General features: G+C 41.4%; 3 protein-coding genes across 4 annotated transcripts; all 3 read left to right on the forward strand.

Annotated features, from left to right (window-relative positions):
- Positions 1-597: 597 nt before the first annotated feature.
- Positions 598-9,175, forward strand: LOC117191133 (guanylate kinase-associated protein mars-like). 2 transcript variants are annotated; one of them, XM_033396095.1, is made up of 5 exons: positions 598-682; positions 740-1,720; positions 1,773-2,639; positions 8,721-8,945; positions 9,027-9,175. In XM_033396095.1, the coding sequence occupies exons 2-5, from the start codon at positions 1,363-1,365 to the stop codon at positions 9,065-9,067; spliced, it is 1,491 nt and encodes a 496-aa protein (XP_033251986.1). In that variant the 5' UTR covers positions 598-682; positions 740-1,362; the 3' UTR covers positions 9,068-9,175. The 2 variants fall into 2 exon arrangements, with proteins under 2 accessions (XP_033251986.1, XP_033251985.1); XM_033396094.1 differs by having other exon boundaries at positions 8,721-9,175.
- Positions 1,363-2,879, forward strand: LOC117191644 (guanylate kinase-associated protein mars-like). The gene is made up of 3 exons (XM_033396452.1): positions 1,363-1,720; positions 1,773-2,635; positions 2,694-2,879. The coding sequence occupies exons 1-3, from the start codon at positions 1,363-1,365 to the stop codon at positions 2,877-2,879; spliced, it is 1,407 nt and encodes a 468-aa protein (XP_033252343.1).
- LOC117191645 (guanylate kinase-associated protein mars-like) lies at positions 8,015-9,067 on the forward strand. Its single transcript, XM_033396453.1, has one exon. It carries the CDS (start codon positions 8,015-8,017, stop codon positions 9,065-9,067), a length of 1,053 nt encoding a protein of 350 aa, XP_033252344.1.
- Positions 9,176-14,152: the final 4,977 nt, after the last annotated feature.

Consider the following 14,152-nt stretch of genomic DNA (forward strand, 5'->3'; position numbering starts at 1 on the left):
CCTTTTTTTTATATTTTTGAAAACATTGAGATTTTGATGGCAAGTGATCAAGATTTCGATGATTTCCCGCATTAATAATCGATGTGGCTCTAAATTACATTTTTACACGACTTCTACATTGGGGCATTGGCCAAGAGGGTGAGTGCATAACCTTAATATACTGGAAAATACTATGGAAAGTATTTTTATATTTTGCAAGGTGTGTGAGCCAGACATTGTGGCAAGAAAATCAGTGTACTAAGTGACTTGGCGATAAAATATACGGTCTGAAATATGCCACATATACCCACTTAAGACCTCTATTTAAACAGTCATTGTAGATACCTCCTATCCCTTCTTTTACTCACAAAAAAAAAACCCACTATATCCACGATTTTCACTATTTTCGGTGCAATATAAAAATACCCCTTTGGCATACAATGGGCTAATCGTTCTGTGATTTGATATTATTAGCTTGCTAGGACTTTATAGCTGAACATGAAGTTTATCCGATTGATAGATTATTTTTCTAAAATAGTAGCCAACTTTTGCTAGTCATTCTTATTGGATTTGTTTAGAATTTTCACGAGTTTTCAAAGTAAAAATTTTGAAAAAACTGCATACAAAATACCAGATTAAATTGTTAAACAAATTCCAAGTCCCCAATCTATCAAAAAAAGTTTCCTTGCCAGGTAAAAAAGAGGTAAATATTATTATTATTAGTATTATTTTCCGCGGTCTAACTCGAGTTGTTATCCAGTTTAAATAAAGGGGCTTAAGTGGGCTAAGTTCGTTTTTTCATCGGTATGGCACGCTGAAAAGGCGCCATTCTTAAGAAGCGTCCCTCCATTTTTTTTAAACTCCTAAATAATTACTGCTCGACGTCATAATGCAGCGCCACAGGGAATTATATAAACAGCAATCACTTGCTTTCAGCCCACGCAATTTCAATGAGCAGAACCGGGAACTCCAGAATGCGGCGCGTGCAAAACAGCGCGAGGATCGTTTTCAAAGCAACCGCATTATTAGTGTTAGTCCAACTCCCGTCAAGCGTGCGGCACCTATACCGCCCTCAGAGGAGGCGCAGCCACGCCTTACCTATGTCGCTCCTCCTAAGGAGAATCGAAAACCAGAGCTGCTTCAGCAGCAGAGGAACCCCACCCGGGACCTTTACATAAAGCGCTTCGTGGATTGGAAGGCTGCCAGGAAGGAACAAACAAAGAACGAGCAAATTGCTCGTCGTGGTCAAAAGATGTTCACATATAAAACCGAAACACTTAAACCTGCGACAAACCCCCAGAAGCTGCGGGAAAATTTAAGTCGACCGCAGTAGCAAAAGGGCCGGCAATAAAAAACAAGCTTGCCAGCCAATTGTCGACCAGAATGAAGGCCAAGAGCAACGTCAGCAAGTACGTAGGTCTTCAAAAGAATGTTCGAAATCGGCCGGAGCTGATGAGAGAGTTGGTTGAGGCTGGGACCACTGAACTCCCACTGCCTCCCAATACGCCGCTGGAAGAGAAGATAAGTTTCTCTGCTCTGGCCACATTCACGCAGTGCAAGACGAACAATTGCAGTCAAGAAATGATAGAAGCCTTGGGTGAGATTTCAAATCTGAGTCCAGTGGGTCCAATGAGCAGCCACCGAGATTCGAAAGCGAAGCGGAAATTTGACTTTTCTAGGTACTCTTTGATAAAAACGGCAGCTGAAGAGAGTTTGATCTTGGATCCATATCTGGCTAAGGGTAAGTACAACAGGAATAAAATGGAGTAAAATGTAATATTATTGGTTTCCAGATCCAGATGATAAAGAACAAGAAAATTCTACTCTGAAGGCAGCTGCGGAGCAAACCCCTCCTCGCAGGATTTCCGATGAGAAGCCCAACTACTTAAGTCCATATGTGAGCGTCTCGCGCGGTAAAGTCAACTCTCGCTGTGATCGTGAGAAGCGAAACAGCATGTATTTGCCCGGTGAGGAGTATCCTGTTGCCAATCGGCGGGCCCTCGAGTCGGTGCTCTACTTTCGCATACAGCTGGAGAATGAGATTCGACGACTGCGAGATATCTGCAGCGAGTGGGAAGCCTATAGCAAGGAGAATGAGGCGCATCTGGTTGAGACGGGCGGCATAGATATGATCAATGTGGCCATTGGACAGACTAATTTGCTCTATACCAAGAAATTGATGCAGTTCAGCGGTCTGATTGACCGTTGCGAGGCGGGAGCTACGGGCAAGAACCATCGACCCTACGATGGCAGCGAGGAGACGAAACCCGTCCAGGCAGAGGATCTGGAAGGGTGGTGGGACATGCTGCGACTCCAGAGTGAGAATGTTGACAAGCGCTTTGATAACTTGAAGCGATGGAAACAGAACAATTGGCAGGACCCCGATGCAGTTGAGGAATCGAAAATACCAGCCAAGCCTGTGGCCAAACCAAAGTCTAAGCTGGGCAACAATTTAAACGCTAAGCCCAAGGTCAAGGCCAGCAGTAACTTGATGCAATTACTCCGCAAGGCCCATGCTGAAATGAAAAAGGCTAAGGCGGATGTGGTATCAGCGGACGATGCCCCGCAAACTCCATCTCGCAGCAGCACTCAGCGTGTGATCGTAGTACGCGACCGTCGGTCCTTCTCTCCTGCTCGCACCGTCCTGCGCATGTCTGTAGGCGAGAGCCGCAGCCGAACAAAACGCTCTTAATCATACCCCCCCTCCCAATAAGGGACGCCAGTCGATTCTGAAAAAACCAGGGACCAGCAAGCGTGAAAGTCGTGGAGTTATTTTCAGTACAAAGAAAAATGTACGGCACTTCAAATTCACCTACGAAGAAGGCACTATTAGCGATGATGAGCCCTTTGGCGGCGATAAGCTAGAGGATTGCGAGGAGGACATGTCGATCGAAGCTTGAGGGGAAACACGTTCCGTAGACCAGGGCCCAGCAGAAAATGAGCCGCAATCCGCGTCTTAGGCCATCCACCGAGTTTATGTAGTTTATCTATCATTTATTATTTAAAGTTACGTTTTTGTTTATATGTATAGTATTATTTAATTCTGAAAATTATGTTTCAATTTCAAAGCCTTGTTTTATATATTTTTTTTAATTAAGTACATCAATCAATCAAATAAAGGAAAAAAACGAGGGGGAACGTTGTGAGTTGCTGCGGACACCGCAACTCTACAGTTATACCCGATACTAAGTCAGTATGGCTCTCCTCCGGCAGACGCCGCTAATATTAAACGACACGACAAAGAGTGCGTGCGAGAGAGACAGAAAAACAGTCTGAGCGTGACGTCGGGCGCTGCGTAGCCAGTGCAAATCGATTTGTTCCTATTGGCTATAAAAATGATCTGATCTGATCCAGATTCAGCAATCTGATAGATATGGTCATTATCTATGATTCTGCGTTTTTAGTTTTCTCGAATGTGCAATATTGTGGATGCAACAGATTTTCGTCCTTTGTGTGGGCGGAAGGGGGTGGGGCGAAATTTTGAGATACACGTTTTATAGTAAGATCTAACAGGAGTGCGGATACTAAATTTGGTTACTCTAGCCTTAATATTCTCTGAGATTTTTGAATATCCCCAGATTTTCGTCCTTTGCGGGGGCGGAAGGGGGGGTGGCGAAAGTTTGAAACAAACTCGTCTCGGTCCGATATATTAGGAGTGTGGATACCAAATTTGGTTGCTCTAGCTTTTGTAGTCTCTGAGATCTAGGCGCTAATGTTTTACTCTAAGCAAAGCCGCCTATGCTACGTGTGTGTTAGAGAGAGACAGGGCGAGAAAAAATGAAATTGTTTTCTTGATGCTGACTATAATAAAAATACGATCCAATTCAGATTCCGCAGTCTTAAAGATATGGTCATTCTTTACAATTCTACGTTCTTGGTTTTCTCATATCTTTAAAATTGTGGATGCCACAGATTTTCGTCTTTTGTGGGGCGGAAGTGGGCGGGGCGAAGTTTTGAAATATTTTTGTAGCAGTGACATATCACAGAAGTCTGGGTCCAAAACATCGTTGCTCTAGCTCTTATAGTCTTTGAGCACTAGGCGCTGAAGGGGACGGACAGACGGACGGACGGACAGACGGACAGACAGACAGGGCTCAATCGACTCGGCTATTGATGCTGATCAAGAATATATATACTTTATGGGGTCGGAAACGATTCCTTCTGGACGTTACACACATCCACTTTTACCACAAATCTAATATACCCCAATACTCATTTTGAGTATCGGGTATAAAAACTATATTTTATGAGATTCTGAACAAGTACAGAAAGGACGACTGGAACATTCTATCAACAGATGCCTCAGATACAGAAAGTACATGTGGCATAGGAATAGTAGAATGGCCTAGTGGAAATATCCACAAGTACAAAATAGAAAACAGATTATCCTCAGTAGGTGCCGAACTCGTAGGCCTTAAAAAGGCCTGCGAACTATGTCTTAAATATAATTACAAAAAGGCTTTGATTTTAAGTGATGGATTAGGAGCTACCTAGTGAATGATATTCACAACATAATTAACCAATCAGACATTCAGAAACTTGACATTCTATGGGTCCCTGGTCACAAGGGTGTGGCCATCAACGAAAAGACTGACATAGCAGCAAAGGCTGCTACAAGTGAGGGGTTTACAATAAATATAAAATACAGCTACAAGGAGGCTCAAAGAGAAATTAGGAACTTTTTAGTATACAAATGGAATGAGGACTACAGGACGAAGTGTAGGACGAAGGGATCCAGCCTCATAGACATATTTCCAGACATACCCAGTAAACCCTGGCATTTTTCTCTTAAATGGAATGCTAAAAGCATCAAGACCATTAACAGACTTATGACGGGACACACATACGACAAAGTCTTCCTACACAGAATCAAAGCAATTGACTCAAATATCTGCGAAACGTGCAATGTAACTGAATATGCCGAACACCTGATCTTCGATTGCCAAAGATTTGCCGGGCTCAGGAAGAAATTCAAAATCTTTAAATATTATAACAATTTACATCAATTATTAATAAAAAAAAGAGCCGCTACATCTCAGAGAGCTGGCAATCTTCATCAAAACTGCTTACTTAAACTTTTGACCCCTTTTTTCTTCATCATGTTATAAAGTAATTTCAGTTTATTTTCTAAAACAGTTAAGTAATTTTCCTCTTTTTTTTTATATACCGACCTGTCAAACTCGCCAAACTACATCACCAGTATCTGATCAATGTGGCTACAGAGATACGATCAAAATTCCGATCATCCTTGAGATGATTTAAAACCAAAAAAAAAAAAAAAAAAAAAAAAATTGCTTTCGGTTGAATACTAGCTAGCAACGACTATCAGCACTGAACACATATTTTTAACCGATAATCTTATCAATTTTATATAAAAGTGGCTAATTTTAAGTACCATCTTTATTGGCATTGTTTATAAAATAAGGTTTCAATAAAAAATGTCAACAATTTCCACTAAGTTTATTTCTTTACATGGTAACACCCCATTTGCTACATATTAAAATCATTTTTATAAAGGGGAATATGTGTACTTTTCAAAATTGTTGGCCCGTTCTTTTCCATATAAGCCCCATGGAAGCGCCAGTGTGAAAAACCCCCGTTATGCATATTTTTACATTCCTTTTTTTATATTTTTGAAAACATTGAGATTTTGATGGCAAGTGATCAAGATTTCGATGATTTCCCGCATTAATAATCGATGTGGCTCTAAATTGCATTTTTACACGACTTCTACATTGGGGCATTGGCCAATGTGAGTGCATAACCTTAATATACTGGAAAATACTATGGAAAGTATTTTTATATTTTGCAAGGTGTGTGAACCAGACATTGCGGCAAGAAAATTAGTGTACTAAGTGACTTGGCGATAAAATATACGGTCTGAAATATGCCACATATACCCACTTAAGACCCCTCTATTTAAACAGTCATTGTAGATACCTCCTATCCCTTCTTTTACTCACAAAAAAAAACCCACTATATCCACGATTTTCACTATTTTCGGTGCAATATTAAAATACCCCTTTGGCATACAATGGGCTAATCGTTCTGTGATTTGATATTATTAGCTTGCTATGACTTTATAGCTGAACATGAAGTTTATCCGATTGATAGATTATTTTTCTAAAATAGTAGCCAACTTTTGCTAGTCATTCTTATTGGATTTGTTTAGAATTTTCACGAGTTTTCAAAGTGAAAATTTTGAAAAATATACCGCTAAAAATTATTGTGTAAAAAACCTTTAAAAAAACTGCATACAAAATACCAGACTAAATTGTTAAACAAATTCCAAGTCCCCAATCTATCAAAAAAAGTTCCTTGCCAGGTAAAAAAGAGGTAAATATTATTATTATTAGTATTATTTTCCGCGGTCTAACTCGAGTTGTTATCATCGGTATGGCACGCTGAAAAGGCGCCATTCTTAAGAAGCGTCCCTCCATTTTTTTTAAACTCCTAAATAATTACTGCTCGACGTCATAATGCAGCGCCACAGGGAATTATATAAACAGCAATCACTTGCTTTCAGCCCACGCAATTTCAATGAGTAGAACCGGGAACTCCAGAATGCGGCGCGTGCAAAACAGCGCGAGGATCGTTTTCAAAGCAACCGCATTATTAGTGTTAGTCCAACTCCCGTCAAGCGTGCGGCACCTATACCGCCCTCAGAGGAGGCGCAGCCACGCCTTACCTATGTCGCGCCTCCTAAGGAGAATCGAAAACCAGAGCTGCCTCAGCAGCAGAGGAACCCCACCCGGGACCTTTACATAAAGCGCTTCGTGGATTGGAAGGCTGCCAGGAAGGAACAAACAAAGAACGAGCAAATTGCTCGTCGTGGTCAAAAGATGTTCACATATAAAACCGAAACACTTAAACCTGCGACAAACCCCCAGAAAGAGCAGGAGAACGCTCCGGCATTTGTGCCGCCAAAAAGGCACTCCTTATATGTTTTGGCAAAAAAAACTCAGTGTACGCAGACGGCAGCGGAGAGGAAACAGCCTTTGGCAACCCAATTGCGTACCCAGGGTCATCCATCCAGATTGCGCGCTCAGCCTGCGGCAACCATGGCAAAGCTGCAACATGCAACGTCGCTTCCTCAGCCGGTCACTGTGAAGACCCAAACATCAAACATGAAACATCAAACATCAGCAAGGAATGTCCAGCCAGCCACAGTGAAGCCTGCACCTTCACGTGCATTGCCCTTGAAGCCTACAGCAGGCCCAAAGCCCAAGGCAGCAGATTTGGTCGTTGGACCTTCTGCAAATGGGGTTGTTCATTTGCCAAATGTGAGGACGCAACCATTCGAAAAGCCGGCCGTGAGTAAGCCCACCTTAAAAATACCAGCAGTGAAACCAAAGCCAATTCAAGGATGCGGCGGAGGGGGAGCTGCGGGAAAATTTAAGTCGACCGCAGTAGCAAAAGGGCCGGCAATAAAAAACAAGCTTGCCAGCCAATTGTCGACCAGAATGAAGGCCAAGAGCAACGTCAGCAAGTACGTAGGTCTTCAAAAGAATGTTCGAAATCGGCCGGAGCTGATGAGAGAGTTGGTTGAGGCTGGGACCACTGAACTCCCACTGCCTCCCAATACGCCGCTGGAAGAGAAGATAAGTTTCCCTGCTCTGGCCACATTCACGCAGTGCAAGACGAACAATTGCAGTCAAGAAATGATAGAAGCCTTGGGTGAGATTTCAAATCTGAGTCCAGTGGGTCCAATGAGCAGCCACCGAGATTCGAAAGCGAAGCGGAAATTTGACTTTTCTAGGTACTCTTTGATAAAAACGGCAGCTGAAGAGAGTTTGATCTTGGATCCATATCTGGCTAAGGGTAAGTACAACAGGAATAAAATGGAGTAAAATGTAATATTATTGGTTTCCAGATCCAGATGATAAAGAACAAGAAAATTCTACTCTGAAGGCAGCTGCGGAGCAAACCCCTCCTCCGCAGGATTTCCGATGAGAAGCCCAACTACTTAAGTCCATATGTGAGCGTCTCGCGCGGTAAAGTCAACTCTCGCTGTGATCGTGAGAAGCGAAACAGCATGTATTTGCCCGGTGAGGAGTATCCTGTTGCCAATCGGCGGGCCCTCGAGTCGGTGCTCTACTTTCGCATACAGCTGGAGAATGAGATTCGACGACTGCGAGATATCTGCAGCGAGTGGGAAGCCTATAGCAAGGAGAATGAGGCGCATCTGGTTGAGACGGGCGGCATAGATATGATCAATGTGGCCATTGGACAGACAAATTTGCGCTCTACCAAGAAATTGATGCAGTTCAGCGGTCTGATTGACCGTTGCGAGGCGGGAGCTACGGGCAAGAACCATCGACCCTACGATGGCAGCGAGGAGACGAAACCCGTCCAGGCAGAGGATCTGGAAGGGTGGTGGGACATGCTGCGACTCCAGAGTGAGAATGTTGACAAGCGCTTTGATAACTTGAAGCGATGGAAACAGAACAATTGGCAGGACCCCGATGCAGTTGAGGAATCGAAAATACCAGCCAAGCCTGTGGCCAAACCAAAGTCTAAGCTGGGCAACAATTTAAACGCTAAGCCCAAGGTCAAGGCCAGCAGTAACTTGATGCAATTACCCCGCAAGGCCCATGCTGAAATGAAAAAGGCTAAGGCGGATGTGGTATCAGCGGACGATGCCCCGCAAACTCCATCTCGCAGCAGCACTCAGCGTGTGATCGTAGTACGCGACCGTCGGTCCTTCTCTCCTGCTCGCACCGTCCTGCGCATGTCTGTAGGCGAGAGCCGTTCTTCCAATGGTGGCAACACTCTGCTCAAGTCTGCTATATTGGCCGCAGCCGAACAAAACGCTCTTAATCATACCCCCCCTCCCAATAAGGGACGCCAGTCGATTCTGAAAAAACCAGGGACCAGCAAGCGTGAAAGTCGTGGTGTTATTTTCAGTACAAAGAAAAATGTACGGCACTTCAAATTCACCTACGAAGAAGGCACTATTAGCGATGATGAGCCCTTTGGCGGCGATAAGCTAGAGGATTGCGAGGAGGACATGTCGATCGAAGCTTCAGGGGAAACACGTTCCGTAGACCAGGGCCCAGCAGAAAATGAGCCGCAATCCGCGTCTTAGGCCATCCACCGAGTTTATGTAGTTTATCTATCATTTATTATTTAAAGTTACGTTTTTGTTTATATGTATAGTATTATTTAATTCTGAAAATTATGTTTCAATTTCAAAGTCTTGTTTTATATTTTTTTTTTAATTAAGTACATCAATCAATCAAATAAAGGAAAAAAACGAGGGGGAACGTTGTGAGTTGCTGCGGACACCGCAACTCTACAGTTATACCCGATACTAAGTCAGTATGGCTCTCCTCCGGCAGACGCCGCTAATATTAAACGAGACGACAAAGAGTGCGTGCGAGAGAGACAGAAAATCAGTCTGAGCGTGACGTCGGGCGCTGCGTAGCCACTGCAAATTGATTTGTTCCTATTGGCTATAAAAATGATCTGATCTGATCCAGATTCAGCAATCTGATAGATATGGTCATTATCTATGATTCTGCGTTTTTAGTTTTCTCGAATGTGCAATATTGTGGATGCAACAGATTTTCGTCCTTTGTGTGGGCGGAAGGGGGTGGGGTGAAATTTTGAGATACACGTTTTATAGTAAGATCTAACAGGAGTGCGGATACCAAATTTGGTTACTCTAGCCTTAATAGTCTCTGAGATTTTTGAATATCCCCAGATTTTCGTCCTTTGCGGGGGCGGAAGGGGGTGTGGCGAAATTTTGAAACAAACTCGTCTCGGTCCGATATATTAGGAGTGTGGATACCAAATTTGGTTGCTCTAGCTTTTGTAGTCTCTGAGATCTAGGCGCTAATGTTTTACTCTAAGCAAAGCCGCCTATGCTACGTGTGTGTTAGAGAGAGACAGGGCGAGAAAAAAATGAAATTGTTTTCTTGATGCTGGCTATAATAATAATACGATCCAAATCAGATTCCGCAGTCTTAAAGATATGGTCATTCTCTACAATTCTACGTTTTTGGTTTTCTCATATCTTTAAAATTGTGGATGCCACAGATTTTCGTCCTTTGTGGGGGCGGAAGTGGGCGGGGCGAAGTTTTGAAATATTTTTGTAGCAGTGACATATCACAGAAGTCTGGGTCCAAAACATCGTTGCTCTAGCTCTTATAGTCTTTGAGCACTAGGCGCTGAAGGGGACGGACACACATCGACTTTTACCACAAATCTAATATACCCCAATACTCATTTTGAGTATCGGGTATTGTTGTTGCTCCGTGCGTAATGAATAGCGCGTAGTTTTGTGTTTGTCGCCTTTTAGTCACTTGCTCTGTTTTTATACCCGATACTCAAAATGAGTATTGGGAAAATCTGTTGCATCCACAATATTGCACATTCGAGAAAACTAAAAACGCAGAATCATAGATAATGACCATATCTATCAGATGGCTGAATCTGGATCAGATCGGATCATTTTTGTAGCCAAAAGCAAGAAATAAATTTGCAGTGGCCACGCAGCGCCCGACGACAAGCTCAGACTGATTTTCTGTCTCTCTCGCACGCACTCTTTGTCGTGTGGTTCAATATTAGCGGCGTCTGCCGCAGAAGAGCCATACTGACTTAGTATCGGGTATAACTGTAGAGTTGCGGTGTACGCAGCAACTCACAACGTTCCCCCTCGTTTTGTGTTGTTTTATCAGCATTGAATGCACCACACTCACACACGCGCACAGCATACATACATATGTATGAGGGTTTCTTTCGTATTTTCCAGCTCTGTTGAGATTAAAATAGTGCTCTTATTACTTTGATTTCCATTTTATTATACAGTCAAGGAAAAAAGTCAACATACAGCACCAACTTTTCAATATTTCGGGTTTTCGCAATGAAAATTAAAAAAGTTGGTATGCCATTATTTAGGACACTTAAAGTTATTATTATTTCAGAAAAAAAACTTAAACAAAAATTATGTATACTAAAGTTACAACGAAAAAACATAAAATGTTCACGGAAAAAAGTGTACATACAGCCTCTATGCTTTTGTATTATAGTCTCAAAGTCATCTTAATATTAATACTTTTTATACTTTTAATATTTGGTTGGTCCACCATTGGCATCTATTACAGCCTGTAGTCGTCGGGGCATCGATGCCACCAAATTTTCGGTTGTTGTGGGCGGAACTTTGGCCCAAGCTCGAATGAGGGCGGTTTTGAGGCTTTCCCGACTACTGATGTTATACTTCCGTACCAATCTTTCTAAAATGTCCCAAAGATGTTCGATTGGGTTTGTTTTAGTTTTTTTAACTCTAATAAACACACGCACACACTTGTATTTATTCGGCGAATTTCGTGGGGTGTCTACTGCATTTATTAATACATATTCCAGGCTCTGTCGTAGCTGTCTAAAGACGTATTCTCTTTCTCGACACTTGACACACACTTGATAAAGTTGAATGCTTATTTTTGCTTACTTTTATTATTCACTTTTATTTTCATACGTGCAATGGTAAACAGACACTCAGAAATATACCGAAACTACGTCACAAATTTCAAAATATGCCGAAAATATACTGACGTATTATTTGTATTCAAGCTGAATCAAATTGCTTTCGGTCACTTCCGTTTCATCAGCGAGCGAGACCGGTCGTGTTTTTTCTTAACAGTCTGAAAAGTGACTTTTTCCAAGCAACAAAGGCTTAATTAAAAGTGATTGTACAAATTGGATCATTGTTTATTTCATACAAATCTTCATCAATATATAAATTATTCCTCTTTTCATTTCCCAAAGGAGAGGTAAGTCTTTGGCAATCTGGTTAAGCCAGCAAGTATGGCGGACGCCGGTCACTCGGTGTCTGCCAAATTGAAACCCCCTGATCAGGTGGCAAAAAGCGGCAAAATTCAACCCCAAAAAACAATAGCAAAAAACTTCAGTGCTTTGTGTTCAGGTGTGAAAGAGGACATATTCGACAGCTTGACTAACGAAAAGTACCCAGCAAAAAAGATGCGCAAGGAACAAAAAAGCGACAACACCAATACAGACATAAATAACAAAATGCTGATAGACGATGACAGTAACAAAATGGTGGAGGCTTCTGACGGTGTGACCGTTCACAATTCTCACACAAATGCCATAAATGGTTTTACTGGAAATACTGAAATGACTAAAACACTGAATAAAAATACTAATCCGATTATAAACCCATCAAATGTAGGTATCGAAAGAGAAACAGTGTTGTATAGTGAGTGCCTAATCGGTGATGCGGCTGTACTAGTATCGACTAAGAACAGTACCATCTTCGAAAACAAAAACACCAAAAATGGCTTATTCTTTTTTGAAAAAATAAGACACCTTAAAATCAAAGGAATTAAAGAAATCGTAGCTCTTGCGCCACTCTATTCAAGATTTATTTTAAGGTTTTCAGCGAAGCAAATGATTTAGTTTTAAATGAGGAGTTAAAAAAAATGAATTTAGTGGTATTTATACCAAAAGACTATGTGGAATCCTATGGAGTAATTAAAGGGGTGCCCCTCGGTTTTTCTGAGAATGAAATTATGGATAATATTACTTCTAACATAAAAATTAAGTCAATTGAAGGATTAGCAAGAAGGCAGAAAATTACAACCGATGACAACAACGAAACATTCAAGCTCATACCATTAGAAACAGTCAAAATTGGTTTTGAGGGTTCAGACATCCCAGAAAAGGTATCTCTTTTGTTCCCAGAGTAAGGCAATGTTATAATTGTGGCAGACTTGGTCACACTTCGACCAGATGCAAATCAGCTAGGAGGTGCTATAAATGCGGAGTCGAGGAGTGCAATGGGTCGTGCACTGGTCTCAAGTGTATCCTTTGCAATGGGAAAAATCACTCAGCTAGGGACAGACTGATGTGCCCAGTATGGGAAAAGGAGATGGACATTAACAAAATAATGACAATCAAAAAAATCGCGCGTAAGGAAGTGCTAAGCACTTACTCAATCCATCAAAATTTTTCGCTGTTAGATAATTATGAAAAAAACTATCCAAAACTAGACATAAATGAGGAAAATGTTCAAACCAAAAACGTTAAAGCAAATGAAGTTTTAAAAAAACACAGTTATGCGAGCAGGTTAGTGCAGAGACCTTTGGTTCCTGCACAAAAACCCCCCTATCACTTAGAATCATATACCAGCGATTCTAGTAATCACGTACCATTTTTTAAAAACAAAGAACTAAAAGAAAACAAATTTACTATTCAACAGATGGTTGACATGTTGTCTCGTTTAGTCGACTCAAATGATGTGTCACATCCATCAAAAAAAGTGACCAGTACAAATGATTACAATATGGAAAATAATGCAGACAGAAAAATGAACAAACAGAGAGAAACGAACCTTTTTAAAACATCTAAATAAATGTGAAATTTTTACAACATAACATTCAATCTATTAAAGCCAATAAAAACGACCTAGTATTCTACTTAAACAATGAAAACTTCGACTTTGCCATTCTGGCTGAAGTTTTCTCTCACGATCTCCGTTTTAGGAAACTAGCTAACTTCAATATGTTAGAAAAACATAGAGAGGACGGTTATGGAGGAGTGGCGATTGCCTACAAAAAAGAATTAAGAGTTAAAAGACTGATATATGAGACAGAGCAAGATATAATTATAGCAAGAACCATCAACAACAAAGATAAATTTCTTATCACCTCAGTATATTTTGAACCTTTGTTGTCTCTTGCATCCTTCAAGCAAGCGATTAACAATCTCCTTGAATATTTAGATGCATTCGGAAAAGAAATAATTGCAGGAGATTTTAACGCAAGACATACCTTTTCTGGAGACAGAACCAACAGTGGAAAGGGAACTTTTCTCATGCAAGCTATGTCAAATGCTGGCTACAGTCTAGCAAATGACCACAGTCTCACATTCAGAAGACACATCGACTCAACATCAGGGTCTGTACTCGATTTAACTTTCACAAAGGGTATTCATATAGAGAATTGGAAATGCGAAAAGTTTTACCTAGGAGGCAGCCACCATCACCCAATAACCTTTGAAACAGCAGGATATCAACACAAACTCAAAACTTTCCTTGCCAAAAACAGGCTACAGAAAAAGCTAAGCCAGTTTGAGGCCGACAAAGATATGGATAATTTAGCGAACAACATCCAACAGGAAATAAAAGCAGCTACTTATGAAATCAAAAACA

The sequence above is a fragment of the Drosophila miranda genome, assembly GCF_003369915.1.
Source record: "Drosophila miranda strain MSH22 chromosome Y unlocalized genomic scaffold, D.miranda_PacBio2.1 Contig_Y1_pilon, whole genome shotgun sequence".
Lineage (NCBI taxonomy): Eukaryota > Metazoa > Arthropoda > Insecta > Diptera > Drosophilidae > Drosophila > Drosophila miranda.